The 16,251-nt window shown below is 44.3% G+C and overlaps 1 protein-coding gene across 2 annotated transcripts in view; it reads left to right on the forward strand.

The window, feature by feature from the left end:
- Window positions 1-16,251, forward strand: part of ssh2a (slingshot protein phosphatase 2a) — a 38,115-nt gene that overhangs the window by 15,935 nt on the left and 5,929 nt on the right. For both annotated transcript variants that reach the window (XM_085794868.1, XM_085794867.1), the window contains 9 exons: window positions 7,980-8,095; window positions 8,648-8,712; window positions 9,293-9,414; window positions 10,548-10,613; window positions 10,792-10,857; window positions 11,475-11,669; window positions 14,775-14,868; window positions 15,075-15,203; window positions 15,892-15,938. In XM_085794868.1, the coding sequence (XP_085650994.1) occupies window positions 7,980-8,095; window positions 8,648-8,712; window positions 9,293-9,414; window positions 10,548-10,613; window positions 10,792-10,857; window positions 11,475-11,669; window positions 14,775-14,868; window positions 15,075-15,203; window positions 15,892-15,938 (900 nt within the window). The remainder of the gene's footprint in view (window positions 1-7,979; window positions 8,096-8,647; window positions 8,713-9,292; window positions 9,415-10,547; window positions 10,614-10,791; window positions 10,858-11,474; window positions 11,670-14,774; window positions 14,869-15,074; window positions 15,204-15,891; window positions 15,939-16,251) is intronic.

Genomic DNA, 16,251 nt, shown 5'->3' on the forward strand with positions numbered 1-16,251 from the left:
ATATTTGGAGATTTCAACATTGTGACGCTGTGAGTAAGCTGACACACTTATTGCACTTTTGCAACATCAGTGTCAAATGTATTTCCTGATGACGTCGCAGCCTCTTACTCATCCTCGTGCTTCCTTTTGCCCTTACTAAGACATGATGATGGTCCTTCTTCTATATGGTGTGAATCATCCCTAGATCCTACCTGTCTGTCTTACAGGTCCAGACACACACACAACTGCTCATAGAGGGAAGCCACATGGCCGGTGCATTAGTGAGCCATAAATCACCTGAGACTCATAACAATGAGGCCTTATTTGTCCATCCTTTATTTGTTTAGTCAAGGCTGGGGCATTGTTCACCATGTGAGCGCCTGGAGTGATGATTATAATTATAGTTTTGAGTGTTTTTTATTGAATAAACAATCAGAAAAAGGAGCTAAATAAGATGACAGAAGGAGAAAAATAGAGCAATACTTCTCAAGTCTCTCTAGTATGTATGAAATTAAAAGGTAATGTTTCTTATAGACTCTTTGCCATTGATTAGATGCCATTCAGGGACCTCAAAACACAAATTCTCCTCAATAAACATCCGCCCTCTCTGCCCCACAGGTCAGTAGGTTGAAGTTATATGATATACTGTATGTTTTGAGGTCGAGTAACACTTAATGTATCTGACGGTGATCTTATCTGTGATCTGCAGCGTCTCCAGACATCAAGGCGAAGCGAGGCAGCGGCTTCTCTCTGCTTTGTGAGATGTATAAAGGATTTAGTTGACTTTGTCTATGTGCGGCGAAGACAAGGCTGCACTTTCAGGACCGATCAAAGACTAGTCTGTCTGTTGCAGTGTTTTCCAAGCTCTCATGTGGAGCTGCCTCAGATAAGTTTTAGTGGGTGGGTGGGGGGGAATGGGGATCAATGCATACATTACTACAACTAGATTAAAAGATGATCAAATCAGCGTTACCCAATTTTCTTTTACAAAATCAGTTTATTTACTGTAGGTCTACTCTAGTGTGTTTGGTTTTGCCGTTGTTTTGTAACGTCGACTCTTCGTGCAGCCGCTAATTGGTCGCACCCTGCATGAGAACTGGCCCCGTGTCAGTGTTTTCAGGAAAGTCAAGGGCAGCCTTCGTCTTAATTGCATTGTTTTTCAGCTGTTCAACACGTGACTGTGCTGCGAGCTGACTTTACTGAGCAAACTCAACATTTAAAGTCTTTATTAGGACGGCTGCACCCAGATTTTAAGGAAATTGGGTTTTTTTTTTTCAACTGAGTTTGCACAAGGAAGGTTTTATGGTCAAATGTGTGGCTGCAACACACACACACAGACACGCACAGTGCAAACTGGCAGGCGTGTGTGTGTGTGTCTGGTAAATAGCAGCAGATGTGGGAATCGTCTGACTTCCTGGTAGTGTTGTTCACATTGCATGACGCCTGTTGATTGTGTTTATATCGCCGCCACTCCTCTTTGTATTGCTCAGGATGGACTCATGTGCTCATCACAGCTCCAGCGATTTCGGCATCCTTTGATTTACGAGACCCCGTGTGTGTGTGTGTATGTGCGTATGTGCGCTTTGTTTATAGTGCGAACGCCTCGGTGTGTCGGATTGTGTGAGCACAGGAGGACTCTAATGATTAACCAGGGTTTGAATGCGTAATTACAAGGCTGGAGGCTGTTGATGGACTTAAGTGTTACCTGTAGCTAAATGGCATCTAAACCACCATTGTTATCCCACCAATTTTAGAAATACCAGCAAACCCATCTCTTCCGCTCGCGCCGCCTGACTGTGTGTTTGTGTGGCCTACGTTGTTTTTCCAAAAGAGAACTGATAAGATTGAAAGAAACGTGACAAAGTCAAGTGGAGAGACCTCGGCAGCTGAGCCAGGGGGATGTTATATAGGCAGCTGGATATAGGTCAGTCAGTCGTGTGGTGCATCTAAAATCAAATCACCCACTTAACTTTGTTTAAGTTCGTATAAATAGCTCCAATAACCGACATGCGATTGGACCTACCTGAGGTCCAGCTGTCCATATTTGCTGAAAGTCATTTGATAGTGTTTATAAATGGATGTGTGTCCTTTACTGTAAGTTCATTTAGCTATAAATTACACTTTTTTCTCTTTTTTTTTTAACACTTTTTTTTAACCACAAGCTATAAAAGTTGGAATGGTTCCCCTTATTTAGCCGCTGTTTCTATGCACTGAGCTTAATTTGGCCTCAAGCCTCTTTGCTGCACTACTGTATCTCCGACTGTAGTTTGTCTTAAATTATGAGTTAAAATGTAATCTGAGTCTGTCTCAGAATAGTGCTGCGTGCCTGGGTCAGGTATGTTTAGATCACCAAGGTGGCTGTTGCTCAGGATTACGACTCACTCGCTGGTTTACCAAGAGGGGGGGAAACTGGAACTAAATTTTTAGGAAAAAAAACCTTGTGTTGTGTCATCTACATACAGAAAAACACTGGGTCTGTACTCTGGGCAGTATGTCAGCTGGCATCTGGATAGCAGTTGATGAAAGTCTATCTTTAGTATGACCTGCTATCCTTCTCTCTTTATCTCCTCTGACCCCCCTCTTCTTCTGCCGACCTCATCTGCTCTTTTCTTGTGTCTCTGGCTTTACCCAGCAATCTGTTCTTGAACGCTGGTTGGATATTTTGCTTGTGTTGGACAGTAGGGAGTTAGAGAGATGACATGTGACAGAAGTCTCTAGTGAGACTCAAATGAGGACGCTGCATCGAGGAGTTAAGCCCCCATGAACTTGACTTTCCTCCTTGCTCGCCCCGGCCGCCGGTCAGTGTCGAACTTCAGCTTGTGACACAATTTTTCCATTTCTGTTCCTGGGAGCTGCGGGGCAGATTGTGTTAACTCCCTGTCTTTCCCATGGGCCGTATCCATCTTGGGTGCAAACTCACAAGGCCTTAGCAGGGCCTGGCCTGGTCTGCCTGCATGCAGCCAGCCCCTATATTTATCCCACTCTCCTCTTCAGAGTTACTAATATGGGCACGCAGAGGGAGGAGGGGGCAGTGGTGGTGGTTGGTGGGTCACCCAGTTATCTGCCCCACACTGTGTGGAGTGGTCCTTACATAGTGATGATTGTGTGTGTGTGACTGTTGCCCTAACAAGTACCTACTGCTCTCTGACTGGGTCTTCTTTCTTTCTCTCTTTATCACCCATCCTCCACCCCTCATTCACATACTCTCTGGAGTCAGATTCATTTGAACTTGTTACCCCCCCATCCAGTCCCAACCATTTTTTTCTCTCCAGTATTTATAACAGACACAGTTCCAGTTATCTTTATTTATATATATATATATACTGTATATAACTTTTATTTATCAAATGCCAGACACAGTCATAAAGGAATATCATTTCTTTTTTTCTTTTTTTATGACATTCAATGAACTTAAAGCAGAAGTAAGCGATCCGGTGGTTTTGGCTAACTTCCTGTCAGCCGATGGAGTTAGCAGTCCCCGCCCTCGTCCCTACGTCACCACATTCACGCGCATCCCTTGGCTGCACACACAGAGAGGACCGCCCCTTTATGCCGTTCTCTCTCCTCATTGGATAAAGGTTGTAGGATACAAGGAAAGTTTTCTCCTCGGCTTACAGCAGAGCAGAGTGACTAACAGACCCGTGTTTCAGACCAAACACTCTATATAAGTGATTGCCGTCGGAAGATATGACTATTTAAGACTTATATTAACACAAAAATTCCGCTTACTTCTGCTTTAAATGAACAGCCCTTGGTAATTTTATATGATTAAAGTATCCACCTTTTTCCGAACGTCAAAAACATAAGCCGGTTTTGCGCTTCCGGTGAAATTTTATGCTTACGTTTCCATGGTTTCGGTAGTCGCAGTAAATGCATGGATTTTGTTTTTCAATGCATGGATCATCACACCAGCTTTTAACAATGGATATCACACAAATTGACGTCATCCGTGTTAAAAGCCAGCGTTAATAGATCCATGCGTTTACCGCAACTATGACAACGACTGAAAACCATGTAAACGTAAAATTCCACCGGAAATGCAAAAGCTGGTTTTGACCCCATATAGTGACGTTCAGAAACTTGTGCATATCATAGATAGGTAAATGGACCTACACACTCTCTAAATAAATAGGCTAAATAAAATAAAAAGATATAGAAAACAACAAAGAAAGAAAGACAGAAAGAGAAAAAACAGTTCCAGTTATCTTGATATTTCTTTTTCTTGATTTCATAACTTTTTCCTGTAACAACATTGATTCGGCGTACACGTAATGTCGTTAATCAGCGTACATTCCAGCAGACTGGTTAATGTTATCAGGCCCTCATGCTGCGGCATTACAGCATTACAAATTTATCAGAGAATCAGTTGAGTTTAGCTGCATTACGTAAGCTGACGCTGCCGATGTCATGACAGGGTCTCTCTCTGATGCTCAGATCTGCAGAATGAGTTCAAGTCAGCCTGAAAATATGTTGATGGTGTGTGTGGAACAGGCCGTCCAGCAACGGTTATCTTTATCGGAAATATTCCTGATTGATAGATTAATCATTTTTATCCGTAAAATGCCAGAACATAGAGAGAACTGATAAGGTTTTCCCACAGCTCATTGATATTTATTGCTTGTTTAATAAGAAAATTCAGCAAAGACAGACAGATATTGAGTTTAATGCCATTTATGACAAGGAAAAGCATGAAATCTTTACATTTTAGCAGCTGGAACCGGCGTTCGTGTGGCTGGTTTTGCCTCGAGCAAATACTTAAACAATGATTAATGATAAAAAAAAAAGTGAATTTAATCGATTAGTTGCCCAATCGTTGCAGTGTGGAGTCAGTGGTTGGTGGTATGGATCTGTGTGTGTGTGTGTGTGTCCCATCAATCAGAGAGAAACCCACACACAGCCATGTACAGTAGGTTGTCTGTTCTCCTTTTGAATACAGTCTGTTAATAGCCCAAACTTTTTAAAGGACGACTGTATTTTTAGAAACTTTATTCGACAGTCGTTCACACCCCCCCACCCAACCCCCCCTCCTCCTCCTCCTCCACCACCTCTCCAACCATATGGCTTAGATTCCACTTTCCCAGTGCACGTGAATGAGTGTGAGTGTTACGTTACAGATGACATTGTACAGTAGCACTGCTATACATGGTCATTGCCAAGTACAGTACACACACACACACACACACACAGGCCCGTGCTGCTCAGTGGGACTTGATGCAGCAGGAATTTGGGGAGAGAGTGACGGAAAATGAAAAAAGAAAACTAAAAAAGTAGGACGAGAGCCGGAGTTGTGAGAAATGCAGAAAAAAAAAGAGGAAGCGAGAGAGGCAGAGAGAGAGGAAACAGCTGGGTCAAGGGTGGCTGGGTTATGGGAAATAAGCTCAGCACTGCACAAGGCAATGGCACTTTGGTTGAGTTTGTTTTCTCGCTCGTCTCTTGTCTCCTCATCCTGAACATGCACGGCCTCAGCAAAATTCAGGAAGGACAGTCGGTCGGTCGGTCGGATGGCTGAGAGGATGAAGAGATGGAGTTACAGTGAAAAAAAGTAAAGAGGGGGGATGTTATGACAGGAAGCCTAAATGGCAGACAGACAGACAGACAGCACCGGCCTGAATGTGAAACTTGAAGAAACCGAGTTCACCGAGTGTAAGACCTGCAGCCTGTTGCCAAGGACGAGGATAGTCTGACTCTCCAACTCTGCTTGCATAACTTCGACAGACATACACATACGTACGTGGCTTTTGATGTCATCGCCTCCCTTCAGATTGATCTCGCTGATCCTCGGTGTGTACGTGTACGTCGTGTACACTTGACGGGTCCTTTTGTTTGTGGCCCCGGAGGCGACAAAACTGGCCCCTATTCATGTTTAGTAGAACAGGTCGGTGTAGCTATCTGTTGTCAGCTGCAGCTTTTATTGACATTTTACTGTTTTGACAATGAAATCATACGAGCATAATCTAGGTTAGTAAGTGTTCTGTTTAAAAGCTACATTGAACAAACAGCTGGAGATACTCAAGTCAACGGATAATTAAACAAAAAAAAAATAGAGTGGGAATGCTATAAAAAGGGGGTTTCTGTATAAATCCTAAGCTTTAAGACCTGTGGGTTTGGCTTGGTGTCAAGGTTGTGGCTGCAGTGCACATGCTTCTCTTCCTAGATGGACCAGATCTCTGCCAGTTTGACTTGAGACGGGGGTGGGGGTGTCTTATTTCTGCAAAAACATGCACCGCCATCACATGCAGAGTGTTTTTGTTGACAGATCATCTGACCTCAGTCTGCAAATGCTGCTCTGAACTCAGACTTTCAAATGCACGCCACGGTTTTGTTTTTCTCACAGAACTTCATGTGCTCTCTCTGCATCCAATAAATAAATGTTGGTGCCCTGCCCGCCCGCTGTCTTTTACTGGGTGACTTCTCCTTGCACTGCATCATGGAGGTTATGGTTTACTAGTCCCGTGGCAGTCACTTGACACGGCCATAAGCAGCTGCAGAAGTAGGTCTCTCTACTCTACTCTCTGGCCTGCTTTTTTTTTATTTTATTGGTGTTTTTGTGTGACATTGGTTAGTGTGTCACTGTGAGAAGAATCTCAACAGAAACGTAGTTATTCACACACGCACGCACGCACGCTCTCTCACAGTTTGGTATCCAGTTGAAACACACTTAATAATGTGTCCTCCTCCTCCTCGACGCAGTGACCTCAGTCACAGTTAATAAGATTAAGTGTTCCAGAGAGAAACAGAACCCAGTTTAACCCTCCTTTTACCCCCTCCACCTTTCACACTTTCCCAACTCCCCACGGTCAAATGAAAGGTCACTGGGGCCTGATTTTTGGCAAGGAGGTGTATCTTTGGGTAAACTCTGGATGTCCCAAATATCAGAATGAAAGTCCAATTTTTGGACCCGTAATGATGAATCTTTACCACACCCATGACCCTTCAAGTGGACAAAAATGTCCAATGGGTTTTTTTAATGTAAAAATAAAGTAGAAATTTTTAACTAACAGATATCACCATGAAACTTCCCAAGTTTATTACTCACATTAAGGAAAATATTTTCTGTATTACAAGTTTTGTCAAATTTTATGTGAATGAGGCAATATCTAATGAAATATGCGCTAATTTCCAGAACTGAAATATGAACAATGGATAAAGCAAAATCCCAAATTCTTGTTTTATTTTGTTGACATACAGTATTATAGTCAGAAGTTTTCACCGAGGGGATTTTAGATATCTCTCTTTTTTTATTTATCACTTAAAATACAGTCACCAGACATAAACCCCCATAGAGCCCCATAGAAATTTGGTGTTTTTGCAGCAAAAACAACTGGCTAGGAAGGGGTTAAAACTGTTGAAACCCATGTCGAAAGTGATTCTCATGTTTAGTCAAGACCCAGCCCTACTGTATATGTATCACAAATATTTTGATGTCTAAATTTTGTCCAGGGGTCATGGAAGTGGTACAAATTGAAGGATCATCCGAGGGTTAATACATATAAGACTGGCCAGCTCTTATCTCTCTCTGCTCCAGCGTTGTGGAGGAGGGAGAGGGAGAGAGGGGGGAAAGTGTTCGCTCTGTCTTTCCTCCTGGACCCCCGGTCTCCTCCTCCTCCCAGTCCTTCCCATCCCTCCCCGCTGGCAGCTGTTAGCGCGAGTCAGTCTCTCTCTGTGTGTGTGTGTGTAATCCAGCTGTGTGGAGGAGCAGAGAACATTGTGTTCCGAGTTCACGTCGGGGCTCGGGTCTTGTTATGTTCGCGTCGGTCTGTCGGCTCCGATTTGGGGAGCCCGGCTGAATGGAGCATTGTGACACTGACATAAGCGCCACGATGACAACAACACTCCCGTCTGTTCCTCCCTGCTGCTGTCCCCCCTCTGAGAGGATGGACCTCTCCGGGGTCAAAAACGACGGTTTTACGATTACATAAAAGAAATAATTATGATCAGATACATTTTTGAAGCCTCTCTATTCATGTTTTGTTTTGTTCTGTTTCTCTTCCCCTCCCCAGTATCAGTGAGAGCTTCCTCACAGTGAAAGGTGCAGCCCTGTTCCTTCCCAGGGGTAACAGCCCCACGCCGAACTCCGCACCTCGCAGCATCAGCCAGCGCAGGGACAAGCACACAGGTAAAAAGACTTGTCGGCGGGACAGCTGCATCGTCTCTTCGCCCTACGTCTTCTGTCCTCCTCCTTTGACTTAGAGATGAACTTCATCATGGAGGAGGTTGAGATTAAATAGCAAAATGAACATTCCTGCACAGCATCATAGGTAACAGCTGGTGTTAACTGCACTGAGACTCTTTCACAACAAGGCAGATCAGTCAGTTTGTTGCTGCAAGCCAAGCCCTTAAATATCTTGCCTTTTTTTTTTTTTTTTTTTGGTTAATGAAAATAAAGAAGTCAAATCAAATCTTGTATAAAAGGCAGCCTATGTGTTGTGTGGGCTGATGGCTATATAAAAAAAACAGCATCAATGCTTTTATTTGCTTTTCTCTCAGTTGTATTCAGAGTTGAGGTCAGATAACAGGAGACTCCAGTGTGAACGCACTGGAAACTCGCCGTAGGGGAAATGATACATTATCTGGGCTGTTATGTCGACCTTTTTTTTACATGAGCAAAATGTGATAGTTCTCCAAAATACACTGAAACTGAGCAACGCTGTCTGTGCTGTCTGTGCAGGTGACCTCCAGAAACATCTTCAGACCATGTTCACTGTGCTGCGGCCGGAAGACACCATCCGACTGGTCAGTAACACACGCACATGAACACACACACTGTACGAACACACGAACACACACAGTGGCATTGTTATCAGGGAGATCTTACTCCAAACAAACTGGTTTTGTTTCCTTATCAAATGTAAAGAGTAGAAACTTAATGGATTTTTTAAAAGAAAAGTTGTTGGCACATGTTCCTACTGGACCCTGCAGCATCGCTAGCTCATTACTTTGGAGCGCAGTCGTCCAGCAGTTTAGTATTGGACTCCTGAGTCGGAGGATTTTGTGAGAAACACATAAAACATTGATCAAAATGAATCCCAAGTTTGGAGCTGACTCCAGAGAACCTGACCCACAGTGCACCTCCTCGGCGGTGTGTTTTATTAAACACTCCCTTCCAAGTAAACACCCACATATTTCAAACTCCACAGCCGTGGATTTATGATGCCAACTTTGTGCTGAAAATCTGAACTCTCCAAAGAAAACCCGCGATAACCCTGATTAGTGTTTTCTTGGACTCCCGAGCCAAACAAGACACGATACGACTGTTCTCACAATCCGCCTCTCTTCTGTCTGCTGATCTCTCTCTCTCCATCTCCTGCTTCAGGCCGTGCGTCTGGAGAGCGCCTACCCTCAGGTAACCCGCTACATGGTGGTCGTCTCCACCAACGGCAGACAGGACACGGAGGAGAGTCTCGTGCTTGGCATGGACTTCGTCTCCTCTGATAGGTTAGTACCACGGCAACCGTATACCACAAACTCTTTTTTAGTGTTACACCAGCTCTCATTAAATCCCCCACTTGTGTCAGCAGCTTAGAAGAGATAGCACTTTAAAGGGATACGCCACCAACATTTTTTTTTCTTTCGTGTCTTGCCTCACTCCCGAGTCCATGACCAGCAGATAGACACCATCCTTTCGACTGTGCGTGCAGTAACAAGGGAAATATGGGCAGAGCTGGCGCACCGCTAATTAGCTTAGCTCAAACGCTGGAAGTGCATAGGTAGTGTTAGCCTGCCTCCACCTAAAGTCGTCAGAGAAACTCTTCAGCATCCCCAAAACGGAAACCGGCGGGCCGATATTCGTCTCAGAGCTGACAAAACTCTACAGTAAGGCATCTTGAGCGGTCAAATGCCGGTAACGGGACGAGATCGGTCAAAACGGAGGGTTTTTAAGCAAAGACGGTTTATTTTGGTTCAAGCTAGCTACATCGAGGGTAGGTTAGCTTCCTATTTCAAAGTAAATGCACGAATCCTATCGTCATAATTTTCTGTATGTAAAGGGCAACGGGTGTTTTATTTTGTGAAAGTAACCGGAAGTGCGTTGGTCACAACGGCTAGCTTGAGTAGCGCCAAATTGGTCCAAACAAAATTGTAAACAGCTGGTATTTAGACAAATTAACGACACACTGCTGATCTAAACGGCTACTTTCTCGCCTAAAAATGTTTGAAATGTCGATAAAGTGATATATTTACAGAGTTTAGAGCTAAAATGAAATCAGCTTCTGACTGCTGATTTCGGCTCAGGTAGGAGGCAGGCTAACACTACCTATACACTTCCAGCGTTTGAGCTAAGCTAATTAGCGGTGCGCCAGCTCTGCCCGTATCTCCCTTGTTACTGCACACACAGTCGAAAGGATGGTGTCTGTCTGCTTGTCATGGACTCGGGAGTGAGGCAAGACACAAAAAAAAATGATGGTGTATCCCTTTAATGTCTGTTTCTAACTTTAGCAGTGTGTCTTTGGTTTAATTTAAGGCTCCTGACTGTAACATAGGACTGGACAGGATGAGGATAAAGTATTTTTTTTACTCTGCGTCTCGTCTCCTTGTGCTGTCGTCTGACATGTTTTTTTTCTTCCTGCCAGCTGCTGCACCGTGGGTCTGGTTCTACCTCTGTGGAGTGACACTCTGATCCACTTGGATGGAGACGGGTAAGACGCCACACCTACGTCCTGCTTCCTCTTACCGCTCCCAGGGGCGGCCGACTGTTCTGACGACTTGTTTACACGTTATTCAGCTGTGTGTGTTGGTGTTATTGTCAGACGGTTATGAATAATTAGTGTATGTCCAGCTTTTAATCCCCCTCTCTCTCTCTCTCTGCCTCCTCAGTGGTTTTAGTGTGTCGACAGTGAGCAGGGTTCATGTCTTCAAGCCAGTTTCTGTCCAGGCCATGTGGTGAGCAGACCTCTGATTTTTGTTCCAACAAATGAAGCTGCAGCCTTAAAAAGACCCATCGCATCGCATGTCCCCCTTGACTTTGACCTCTAGTGTTTTTTTTTTATTTTTATCACCGTGTCTTATCATGTCTGTCCTCCTTGTTTTCCCATTATCTTCCTACTTCCCAGTCTCGTCTTTATCTCTCCCTGTCTCACATGCCAGCGCTCGCCTCTTCATTTCCGTGCTCATTGTCTTCATTTCCTCATTTTCCTCTTTGTTTGTCACTTTGCTCTTCTTCCGACCTCCCTCTTCCCTCAGCGCTCTCTGCTACCTCCATTTATCTGCAGTTATATCTTCACATGATCTCTCTTCCTCTCCGTAATCTTTCTATTCGCCTCCCATCTGTTGTTCCCTCATTTTTCTTGCTAATTATTCAACTTACCTCGCCGGCTTGATTTCTCAAATGCAATTTATCATTCCTGTCTGTATCTTTCTTATCTATCATGTTTTTATCCCTTCTCCATCTCGTGTTCTGTTCACTCCAAACTTCACGCTTCCTCCTCCAGTGTATTTTTTGATATTCTCCACACAACTCTCACATGTGAATCTGCCTCCCTCTCCCCTCTCCGCTTCAGGTCAGCCCTCCAGTCACTCCACAAAGCCTGCGAGGTGGCTCGTTGCCATAACTACTACCCAGGCAGCCTGTTCCTCACCTGGATCAGCTACTACCAGAGCCAGGTCTCCTCCAACCAGCTGTGCATAAATGAGTGGAACGCCATGCAGGACGTCGAGTCGCACCGTGCAAACTCACCTGTTCCCTTCACAGACCTGTGAGTACAGGAATGGATAGGGATGAATACACACACACACACACAAACACACACACACATACCACATAAATGATGATAAATCGGGAATACTGTTTGGTTTGTGTTACCTTCCGTATAAGGACATGAGATTTCACTCTGTAGCACGGCCCCCATTGATGTGTGGTGTAAAATTCCTGTGCAGTGAATACACACCTCTCAGCATCGTCACATCTCCCACAAGAAAACCTTTCATTGGATCCCAGAAGTTAGAAAACACCAACTACACAACATTATGATAAATATTACAACCGTTATGAAGTTGGTAAATTTTTTGGTGTGAATGTTTTCAAAGAAAACTGATAGAAAACGTAAATTAAAGTCAAGGAGAGTGAGAACTTTGACCTGCAGACTCTAAATGTAGCGGTTCTTGTGCAGTTTATCAAAACCTTGACATGAGCTGATTGACTAAAGTGATAAACCAAGAAGGAAGTTGTTACTCAGTGTGGACGGAGCTAATCCTAACTTTATTGGAGAGTCTTGGAGTTTTACAATGACTGCTTGCACACATGTGACATACTTCAGCGTTTCAGCAAAATGTGGACAAACACATGTGAACCCAGAAATGCACAACTGAAAGCAGCTGAGCGCTGTTCTCACGGAAAAGCACCATACTTGCATCACAGATTCACAGAAAGCTCAAGCTGATTCATAGCGTCTGTGTTTCCAGTAAGATCAGACGTTCTCAGTCACAACAGCATTGCCCAACTTCTCCTCGTGTGCAGACAGCATTGCTACATCTCGGCGGCATATCGTTCCTCACAGCTCTGGACTCTGGACTCCCGGGAGGTCACGTGCTGTCTGCGACCTCTCGGGGTAACTAACGGGAAGCGCCAGAGGAAGAGCACAAACAAAAACAAAAGCAAACACGAAGGAGGCATGGCTGAGCTGTGTGTGTGTGTGTGTGTGTGCACACGGGGCTCAGGATCACTCACACATGCAGGAAGCTGCAGCCTGTGACACAGGGGAGACGACATTTCCACATGGGAGCATAGAAAACACTGGGAATGACACACACTGTAAAAACTCAAAATCTTTTGTCTTATTTCTAGTCAAAATGTCTCATTTCTAGTCAAAACAAATCTCATTATACTTAAAATAAGACTTGTCACATTAAAAAGTAGCCTGTTTTAGACACTTTTTACTTCTTTCAAACATATTTTCACTTGAAATAAGTAGAAAAATCTGCTAGTGGAGCAAGTTTTTCTTTCTTATTACAAGCTCAAAAAACTTGCTTTCACTGGCAGATTTTTCTACTCATTTCAAATGAAAATTAGTATGAAACAAGTGAAAATTATCTAAAAACAAGTTAATTTTTAGGTGATGAGACTTATTTTAAGTGGAAAGAGATTATTTTTGACTAGAAATGAGACATTTTGACAAGAAATCAAGTCAAATATTATTGGAAAGAGTTTGAGTTTTTGCAGTGCAGGCTGCTGGATTTATGTCTTTACTAATAGCAGGGAAATCCCCCTCCCTGCTGCTTTAGTCACGTGTCTCGCTACCTATTTGGAGCGCCTGTGTCTCTCTCCCTCTCCCTCTTTTGCTCACTCACTCTCTTCAGATATCCTTGAGTGTCCGAAATAGCTGAGGCTTTCACCAGCTCGATTTATGTTTGCGAAAAACAGACGAATGGGTAGAGGGACAGAAACAGGTGGCATGAGGCAGAAGGAGGAGGCAGAGGACTGAGGAGCGATCAAGACAAAGATATTCTGCCGCTTTGCTGCGTGCACCTGACGCTCCCGCTCCCGCATGGAAAGAATAATAAGTTCCCACCTTCAACTTGGCAATCAGGAATATTTACTACACCCATATTTACTGTCTTCCTGGAAACTGAAATGGCTCACAACTCCCTCTATCAATAAGGTGTGTTTGGCATCAAATGGGCTTATCGCGATCAAGATTACCACCCACATACTGTGAAACTTTAACACACACACAAAAACAAATCCAGCCGGTCATACAGTAAAGTCCCTGTTAGTCTTCCAGCAGTCACAGGGCCAAAGCTGCATGACCAGCTCATGTTTGTTGACATGGCAGCAGCAGCTCGTTTCCTTGTAAAAACCATTGAGTGAGAGGTTGAGATAGCGGCTCGACGTCAGCCTGTTTTTGTGTCGTGTTTGATTTATGGGACTTCGTGCGAATTCATCTCTGTCACGGCTCTCTTCAGTGGAGCGGCAGAAATTTCCCTTCCTCTGTTATTCATTAGCGCCATTACTCATGTCGTCATGCACTCGTCACACATTTAATGCTGCTGCTTTTTTATTTTTTTCTCTCTACTTCGGCCATCCCTCCCTCAGGCCGTCTCCAGGCAAGTTCAGACTTGTTCTGAGGTGAAAAAGTGTCGCCGATGTCGGTAACTGCCCGGCGTTTGTTTGTTGGCAGGGGTGAAAAGGTTTTTCTTCCTCCCTCAGTCCCTCCCTCACCCTGTGGACTCTGTCGGTCTCTCCGGGGGGGGTCCGCTGAGATATTCAGCTGCGAGATAAACAAGGCGACCGTTTCTAGGGTCCCAATGCAAGATAAATGCTGTTACACACCTGTGCCCCCCCCCCCCACACACACACACCTCCTTTGTAACCGCTGACCCACTGAGGAATCGGCCCCAAGCGAAACAAGAGAAATTAGTAAGAATGAGACGCTCACAGACAAGCCGAGCTCTTCTCCTCCGAGAGGTAATTAGGCCACTTGTTGGTATCATCAGCGTGACGTCCGAAGGCTAAATGCGTCTCCCCCAGCAGAGTGGTTAGAAACGCAGCCAGGCACAACAACAGGCATATTCTACAAGAGGACTTTGTTGTGGATCGCCGATGGGCCACGCTCTCAGATTTTCTATTCCCCTCTCCGGTTTCTGAGAATCAGACAAAGTGGCAATTCTCTTGTGGAACAAGTAATCTCATTGAGACCAAAGTGAAAATGAATCAATGAACAGAAGGCAGGGGCCGTCGTTACAGTGGCCGCGACTGTGAAGGTGGTTCTTTGTGTCCAGATTTGTTGTTCGGGCCAAGAGAAAATGTGTTAAAAGGTGTTTTTAATAAAGGTGTTTGTGTGTGTGTGTGTGTGTGTGTGCAGGCCCACAGAGAGGGAGCGCACGGAGAGGCTGATCAAGATGCGCCTCCGAGAGATCATGATGCAGAAGGACCTGGAGAACGTCACCTCCAAGGAGGTGAGAGGCACATTTACAGTAACATAAATCTGTAGGGATTCACACTTCATGTGTTTGGATATTCAAGTGCAAATTCTCACCATTGTTCTTCTGTAGGATTTTTACTTTCTGATAAGTTTTTATTTTTTTTCGGCCACAGATTTTGAGTCATCATTAACACTCATTACGCTTCCCTGAATTGTTAAATTGTTATCGTCCTCCTCCAGATTCGAACAGAGCTGGAGATGCAGATGGTGTGTAACCTGAGGGAGTTCAAGGAGTTCATAGACAACGAGATGATCGTCATCCTGGGGCAGATGGACAGCCCCACCGAGATCTTCGAACACGTCTATCTGGTAAGAACCAACAACCACTTGTTAAAGGACAATTCTGGGCAAATTGAACTCGGGGCTTAACATTAACATTTTAGGTCTAAAAGAAGGAATCTGAAGATTTTTTAGTTTAATTGCGGTAGTTGTGTCTGTCCCCGCATTGCCACGGCAGCAATGAATGGGAGCGGATGGAAGTTCCGCTGCTTAGGCTGTTAACATCCCTCAAAGCCACAATTTTTTCCACGGACAGCGTCAGATGGCTACTCAAACATGCACCGAGAAGTTTATTTTCTTCAAGCAAGTTTGTAAAACTAGATCTAATTCAAAGTCTCCCGCAAGACCCAAGTTGACGCGCTCGGTGTGTTCACGTGCAGTCGGAAGCTCCCATTTGTGTCATAAACACAGGAATATCAACTCTTGACTTGCTTGAAGTAAATAAACTTCTCAGTGCATGTTTGAGTCGCCATCTGACGAAAAAAATTGCAGCTTTGAGGGATGTAAACAGACACAACTACTGCAAAACAGAAGCAATTAAACTGAAATGTTAGGGAAACACAGCCCCGAGTTGAATTTGCCCGGAATTGTCCTTTAAAACCACCTGGTCAAATCTGCAGGTAGATGTTTGGAAAGCCTTGTAAGGTAGTAACGTGAAGCTGGTTAAATCACAGTCTTGAGTATTGAATGATGATGTGATGTTGACTGTCGTCTCCAGGGCTCTGAGTGGAACGCCTCCAACCTGGACGAGCTGCAGAACAGCGGGTAAGAGATCAGTCGCTACACTTCCCCAGCGTTAATTAACTCACCCTACAGTACACGCCGCACTTAGTCGAATGCACGCTCGAATGCACACTCGCTAATCTCACTGTCACGTAATGGAAAGATTACGCTGCATGTACTAAATATGTTTCCTAATTAAAATGAGGGAATCTATTACTGCTGCATCAAAGTGTTAATGTGCAAATGTTCAGTCACTGGATTTAATCACTGTATCCTCTCTGAATTAGTTGTGCATTCATTAATTAAATTGATTCTGGATCCAAACACGAGGTCTACTTGGTTGCTTTTTGGGTGT

Source organism: Trachurus japonicus, chromosome 13 (genome assembly GCF_045865225.1).
Source record: "Trachurus japonicus isolate A0001 chromosome 13, Traja_1.0".
In the NCBI taxonomy this organism is placed as follows: Eukaryota; Metazoa; Chordata; class Actinopteri; order Carangiformes; family Carangidae; genus Trachurus; species Trachurus japonicus.